At 32.6% G+C, this 8,150-nt stretch overlaps 1 protein-coding gene across 1 annotated transcript; it reads left to right on the top strand.

Annotated features, from left to right (window-relative positions):
* The first annotated feature begins 1,272 nt into the window (after positions 1-1,272).
* Positions 1,273-7,510, top strand: LOC128156737 (acyl-CoA Delta-4 desaturase-like). Its single transcript, XM_052819011.1, has 10 exons — positions 1,273-1,532; positions 3,741-3,830; positions 4,047-4,250; positions 4,601-4,702; positions 5,053-5,239; positions 5,388-5,464; positions 5,598-5,695; positions 5,818-5,994; positions 6,425-6,550; positions 7,318-7,510. Exons 1-10 carry the CDS (start codon positions 1,311-1,313, stop codon positions 7,367-7,369), a joined length of 1,335 nt encoding a protein of 444 aa, XP_052674971.1. The 5' UTR covers positions 1,273-1,310; the 3' UTR covers positions 7,370-7,510.
* The last annotated feature ends 640 nt before the right edge of the window (positions 7,511-8,150 follow it).

The following is an 8,150-nucleotide window of genomic DNA, read 5'->3' as shown; positions in this document are numbered from 1 at the left end:
CATATAGAACCTAGATCTTTAGAGTTGAATTTAGAGTTAAATAGTATGTACACTGATAAGAGTTTCAGTGTCATGTGTTGTTTTTATTGTTGAGGCAATTATTTCTTTCAACAGCTGATGATGTGAAGGACAAACCTTTAAGACCAGGGTCATGTCTCCTATCATTCTTTTCAATATATTTGATATGTACTAGTCATTTATTTAGGGGGGTCCTGTTCTTATTGTCCATTCATTATTATTTTTCTACATTTGTCTCTAGTTCATTATTTATTATATATTTACTATACCACACCCCTGCGTTCATAGGAGACGTCGCCTCTCAAGTTGTGTCCAGACTGGAAGTAACTACACAGTACCTGTTACGTGAAACAGTAAGGAATGGTCGCCGCCTATACAAGATGAAGCCATCAACTTAATAGTCCCTGCAGAATGGACGGTCTGGAATTAAGTTACCAGCCACATTCATGTTGTAGGATATTCTGTGACATAAGTTATCTTGTGTAGTATCTTCCTGCAGAATTTAATGTCTGGTGTTCAGTTACCGACTAAATTCGTGTTGTAGTAGATTATTCTCTATATGTAAAGTGTGTGCTTTTGTTGGTAGATGATTTTAGATAATGTGTATAATTATATATATATATATATATATATCCCTGGTGCATTTTTTAAGGGATGTATTATATTTTTTATAGGTTTATCTTAGTCGTCTGATCTGATTGTACATTTCTCTATTGTTAAAGACCCTTTTAATATAAAATGGGGAGGTATGTAGTGAAATGTACATTGGTATGTTAATACATGTTGTTAAATATGTAAATGACCTCTGACCCTGGTCCACTGCCCACCCCGATACCTGGAGCTCCAGAGTAGTCAGTTCAGTTCCGCCCGCCTACCCGTAAACACCTATATTGTATATGTTTGATGTCTATGTCCATGTCCATGTCCATGTCCATTGTTGTTCGTCATAAGGTAAGGCTTATTGCCTTATGCACATGTACTGTGTAACATGTTTACATAATATCGGTTTCAGTAATCTTTAATTTTTATCATTTATAGCCTATTTGTCCAATCTTCATGCTTACATAGCATGTGGTCCTGTAAATGGTGCGTTTTTCTCGTGAAAGAGTAGATTAAATAACATCACAATAGAAACGATCCATACTTCTTCAGACTTGACTTCTTTGATCTGGTTAGCAACAACAAACACGGAATTGCGATCCAAGTTAGACAAGCGCTTAACACACAATTCGATAGTGAGAAAAAACATTTTAAAGATTTAGACAATCTTACGAGAGAGGTCGAGGACGTTTATGAAACCCGGCCCGTCCAAAGAAATGGGGAAGGAAGTGTGCAGCGATGTCAGTATGGCAAAAGAGAACAAACATTACACCGTAGAAGAAGTAAAACGACACAATAAAAGGGATGACAACTGGTTAATGATAAACGGGAAAGTGTATGACCTCAGCCGGTGGGCAAAGAAACATCCTGGAGGTGCCAAAATCTTGGGGCATTACGCAGGTGAAGACGCAACGGTAAGTTTTGTTGGCATATGCAACATTGTTCTATTACTGATGCTTTATTTTAATCAACAAATTCATGTTCATTTCTAACAGGATAGAGTATACTTATTGATTCAAGGGAAATAATTTATACACTGTATGTATCCATGGAAAACGTGTTCTTCTCTCCTTCTTTCCTCCCAATGGAGTGTACTCAACTTGAGTGTTAATACTCCAGCGATTTCCTGTCGATATGAGTTATAAAAAATGATCAATTTGGAAGAAAAGTTGAAGATATGTATGAAAATGCGTTAAAACATGGTGTAAACAAAGTTTTTATGTAACCAGTTGATCACTCAGTAGATCCATTCTATGGGAGTTATCTCAAAATTGGAGCATATTCATCATGTTTATTTACAGAGAAACTTGCTTACTATTTTTTCTCTTTCAATTATAGTATATTCATGTGGATTTACAACAAAGTTTACCAAAAACATTTTTTTCCTTTTTTTGCATCACAAGTATCAGAACTTAGCTTTGATTGAATTGTGAATTTAAACGTTGATCTGAAGAAAGAGGTATAGCACATTAATTTAGTACCGGTATTTGGTTTTGCTTACAGTAAAGCACTTTTGCAAACATCAGATATTTTCAATGTTATACTTATATTTAGGACAAATATATCTAAAAAAAAATATGCAAATTATACATTTACCTGGTTTAAGAGTCTCGCATGTTAATATCTTACGCAGCATTTATCAATATATTTTTTTTGAAAAATATTTTTATAGGTATACCATCAATTTTTAAAAGTTTTATGTAGATATTTGAACCATTTGAAGGTGGTTTGGGACACCTCCATATTGTGACATCCTTCCAATTGAAATAAACAATAAAATCAAGCATGATATTATAAACCATTTCTTTCCCTAAATTGTACCTTACCGCGTAGCACAATGGGTTGGAGCATTCACTATGGATCTGAAGTCATGAGTTCTAATCTTGCTGGGGCTTTAAAATTTGTAATTTAATTTACTTTTCCAAAAAATTTTAAAACATATATTTGGGTCAAATATTTTAAAATTATAAAATAATGAAAGTGTTTTGATTAAAATATACTTAATTCCACATTGAATGTGTTCTACAGATATTTTAGTACATGTTAACATTGAATAAATTGGGGGTTAACATGGTCTTTGTACTGAAAATTATACAAATAATTCAATAAGTGACTTTTCTTTCCCTGTAAACCATGATAATAATATAGAGTTCAAATTACATGTATCTAACCTGCTGGGGTTTTTTTTCCTTCAAATCCTTACGTACAATTATGAGTATGTTGTGAGTACATACAAAATAAAAAGATCTCTACAATGTTCAGATAAGGATGCATTATATTTTGCTTGAAATAATCACAATTCGGAAAAGAAATGTGACTTTATACACAGAGTTTATAAATTCATTTCTCAATTCAGATTTTTTATATTAATGACAAATCAGTGGTTTCTTGTACATTTAACAACATGTATATTGTTTTATGTGAAAATGATTTTGCATTACAGAGGGATTAAATTTTTCACAGTAATTTTTAACGCTTGTTCTAGCCAAATACTGGTACTCATAAAACACTGCAGTACATGCAGATTGCGCAGTCTATAGAAAGTTATCACTGTCCAAACAGGATGGATGCACTTGGAGATTAAATTCACATCCTGAAACAGGAGGTTTTAGCTCCTTACTTGCTGTTACTAGTACATGTGTTTCTATATTATCAACGTGACTTTAATCTATTTGCGCTTGTCCCTGCTTTAAGAAAAGTTTTTCTTTCTTTTTTATTAACATGATTTACTTTGTATATATAGTTATATGAGAACAAATAGTTACTTTGTATATATATTTTTTAACTTGCGAGTACAACTTTGTAAGTTTTCTTTCTCTGACATTTTTCCATGTGTTAGCATCATGTTCTCAGCATGGATTTGATATATTACTGTTGGTAATAGGCGGGTCTATATAAATGCGCAAATCAGAATCTTTTTTGCGAATCACAATTGAAATACGCACCGATTTGAAAGTGTTATCATTCAACACAATGCTTCATACACTCGTACACATGGGTTAGAATTGTGATAAGAGTCCTTTGACCTTGAAATGGAGTGAGGGGGGGGGGGGGGGGGGGGAGGGGTTAATTTGAATTTTTTAAAGCTTGAATTCTAACAAAAATCAAATTATCTTAAACAGGATGCTTGGACAGCTTTTCACAATGACAAAGGATATGTATCCAAATTCATGAAAGCTTTGTATATTGGAGATGTGGAAGATTGGGACCAGGTAAGAATTCACTGAAACATACCATTGACAAAAGATGAAATTACACATTTTAAATTTGAACAGATTTTAGAACTTTTACTTATATAACACCCATACATTGACAGTTAACTAAATTCTCTACATCTTTTGGTATGCTAAGTGTAAATATTACATCCGAGCAGAAATGTCTATGTTTGAAATTGCCAGTTATGATATTATTTTAAAACTTATTTCCAGAATGAAACAGAAATTAAAAAAGACTTCCGTAAGCTGAGGAAGTATGTAGAGGAGAGCGGGTTGATGAAGGTTAACCCTTTGTTCTACGTGTTTCATCTCCTCCACATCCTGGCCCTGGAGGTGCTGGCATACCTGGTGGTCTGGCACTGGGAGGGAAGCATGGCCGCTTTCTTTGTTGCGGCTGTACTGTTAGCCACCTCACAGGTGAATAATTGGTTTATCTTTTATGATGAGTGTGTATAAATCTTTAATATGATATAATCCTTGCAGGTTCTGACCTGTAACGATTAGCTTTACCACAAGTGCTTGTACTTAGTACACAGTTCCTTTCTCGGGTTTGATAAATTGGATAAGTGTTTAATACCTATGTGATTTAACAATGATTAAAACTGATGTTTGAGATTAAACTAAATCTTTCAAAATCAAAAGAAATTGTAAAAAAAATTTTAAAGTTTACTGGTAATTAAAAGTTATTTCTCAGAGATGACAATGTAAGCATTTCTCAGTTGCACAGGCTTTGATGTAATCAGTATTGAAATATTTGTTTATTTCAGGCGCAGGCAGGTTGGAGTCAACATGACTATGGTCATATGTCTGTATTTCCTAGTAACAAGATGAACCATATATTTCATCATATTGTTATAGGGCATATTAAGGTAAATATACAGGTGTCAGTATGAAAACATTTACTGGTCATGAAGACAAATTTAAGATGGTTATTTATTCCCTATAACAAAGTAAAATACTACACAATTAAAAATACAGTTAACTTATTTTTTATCACATTTAGTGTAAAAACTTTTGCAATCAAACAGTCATTAGTTAATACTCAACTAAGATTACCAGTTTATACATTGTTTAGAATGAGCCAATAAGAAGATCTATAGTGAAAAATCTAGCAATTTTTATCAATAAATTGTATCTTTTAATAACATTTTTAAAATGATAAGTCTTGTACCTTACAACATAAGTTTGGTCCTAAACTACATGGATTTATTTCTTGCAGGCTGCATCATCTCACTGGTGGAACTTTCGCCATTTTCAGCATCATGCCAAACCAAATGTGATAAAGAAAGACCCTGATGTCGATATAGCCTTTCTATTTTTAATAGGAGATTATATTCCCAAGTCATGGGGAAGCAAGAAATTAGGATTCATGCCATACAACTTTCAACATAGTTACTTCTTTTTCTGTAAGCATTGCAAGTTGAAGGATTTTTAAGCATGCACAATCTGAAAAAAATTGTGATCTAGATTTTTGCAAGAAAGGTCCCTCCTATAGAATTACATGCTCATGGAATACTTTTGAAAATACATGTATTTTCTTTTCTTTTTTTCCAGTGGGTCCTCCTTTGTTGTTACCAATTTATTTTCACGTTGAAAATATCTTTTTTGTTTTCAAGAGGAGAGATTATGTTGTAAGTATTCATATTATGTACAAGTTTTTTTTATTAAGAATACCTTCAGCACCCACAGGTTTCTTGCAGTGATGCAGTTAGCAGACAAAGGGTAGGTTATGAATTAATTTAGAGTTGTTTTTGTTTTTGACAGGACTTGCTGATGACTGTAACATTCTTCTACAAGTTTTTCTGGCTGTATGGCCCGTATTATGGAGGCTGGGGAGCTTTTGGACTCTACATGTTTATGAGGTACATTCCAGTTCATTCTCACTAAAAAAGTATATGAACTGTAGTCCACTGAAAATTTTTCCATGTGGTTGTTTCAAAGTATGTTAAAAATCTAAACCTCTGTAAAACCCCTACTTTTTCAGATTCTTAGAAAGCCATTGGTTCACTTGGGTGACTCAGATGAGCCACTTACCAATGAGGGTAGAGAAGGAGAAGGAGGAAGACTGGTTCTCTCTCCAGCTCGCTACCACCTGTAATGTGGATTCCTCACCATTCAATGACTGGTTCACCGGCCACCTCAACTTCCAGATTGAGCACCAGTAAGTGTAGGCTTCAACTGATTTCGGTTTTACCTGTTGTCTAATGTAACCAGCATTTGCATTTGAAAAAATATTCTTGAAATATTTGCCGGAATTAGTTGCCATGAACTATATGTACAGCAAGTACAAATGTATTACAGTAAAGCATAGAAGCATACTGACAGCAAGTATTAAAGAATAGATGCATACTGAGTAGATGTTGTCTTTGAAACAGTTGAGAGAATTTGTTGTCATGAACCATTTCGATACCTGTTATCCATCAATTGAAACTATTGCTATATTGCTAGAATTGGTCACATCACCACTTTCTGATTCATACTCCTGAACCAACTTATTTCTATACATCCTTCCAATGATATAAATCATATTTTTATAACAAATTATGTTATTCATTATGATTATTTTACATATCTTAAATGTTGATTTTCAGCTTATTTCCAACCATGCCAAGACATAATTTAGGAAAGATAGCTCCTCTGGTGAAGTCGTTGTGTAAGAAACATAACCTGCCTTACAGATGTTCGCCTCTGTTTACAGCATTTGGAGATATAGTCAGGTAAGCCGTCAATAAAGATAGTGTGCATCAGATACATTTATCTTCAAAATCATTGATCCATTAAAAGGAAGAGGGCTCACCTTCAAGTTTTTAAATATTATACAATTACAGTAAAACTCGGCTAGGGACCAATGGATTTACTTGCTATAGCCTTAGTTCTTTGTATTAGTATAACAAATTCATAAAAATAGGTATAGTGAATTCGTTATATACATTTTTTTTCTTCCACATCACTACCATTTTTGCTTTATACGAAGGCATAAAAATGAAATAACTTTTCTGAAAACCTGAATTAATCAGATGGAAAATTGAAGGATTTATGTGGAGATTGTGTAAATTGGTATTGCTGACTTTTAAAATTATTAAAGAATTCCCTGTAAAAAAAAAAGAAGGTGTAAATTTCATCATTTTTTATTTTTAAGGGACATAAAAAATTGCTAGGATTTGTTAATTCTTGTTGGGGACTCCACAAAACTTCACTATATCCTCTATATTTTGCTATATACTGGTATGTGTTAATACTAAACACATTTTGCTGTATATGAATTTGGATTGTTTGATTTAGGCAAACTGATTAGAATCCTGTAGCATCTGTTGTTATAAAAAATTAGCAGTTATGAGGAGAGCATAAAATTCAAAATTCAATTCTTAAAAGCCATGAACCATCCAGTTGGCAACATTATAATATAGACCATTAAGTTACAACAATTATGAATTGTTTCAAGAGTTGTCCTTTTTCTATGGAAAAATGCAATTTCTCATTGTAGAATGCTCAAAAAGTCAGGAGAGATCTGGTATGATGCCTATTATCATGGATGACCAAATCCTGAAAATAAAGAAGAAGGAATTCAGTTTGCATCTGTCAACTAAAATTAAATTTATCAGTTGACCAGCATTCTTAACTAACTATGCTTGTTTACCTGTGATATGCATTATCTGCAACTCAACCCCCCCCCCCCCCCCCCCCCCCAAAAAAAAGAAAAGAAAAAAAAAACAACAAAAAACGAAAAACCAAGAAACATAAACTAATAGCAGATTCAAACAAAAACACACCATTTTAAGATCTTTAAATTAATTCTAACTTCTTTGTTCATTGAATTTGGTACATCTATAAGGTTACCGTTAATGAAAAGAAACTATTTTTTAAGCATAATATGTTTTGATTAAAACTGTTGGTAATGTTTTAGATGTCATTCATATACTTATGTTTTACTTATGTTTTTTTCTTTAGTTATAAATTTTCAATCATTGAGTATTTGTCTTTTAATTATACATGTAGTACAGCTGATGTTTTAACAATCTGGACAGAGTTGTCCATCATGCCTCTCTTTACTGTCAAACAAAAGATGTAAAAAACAGAAGCTAGATTCTGTTTTTTACATCTTTTGTTTGACAGTATTCTATTTGGAATATACGTGTGGTAATTTTCTTACAGTATTTCATGTTCCTTCATGGGGTAAATAAACATGTTTTTTAATATATATTTCTATATACATGTACTTTGTTAAATAAAATTTTTCACTCTTTTAAGAATTACAATTTTGTTCATGTTTTAGTAGCATTTATCTATTTTTCATTGAATAAAATATTTTTAAGTCAT

The sequence above is a fragment of the Crassostrea angulata genome, chromosome 7 (assembly GCF_025612915.1).
Source record: "Crassostrea angulata isolate pt1a10 chromosome 7, ASM2561291v2, whole genome shotgun sequence".
In the NCBI taxonomy this organism is placed as follows: Eukaryota; Metazoa; Mollusca; class Bivalvia; order Ostreida; family Ostreidae; genus Magallana; species Magallana angulata.
The sequence above is the reverse complement of the archived record's forward strand: the minus strand, read 5'-3'. Positions and strand labels throughout refer to the sequence as shown.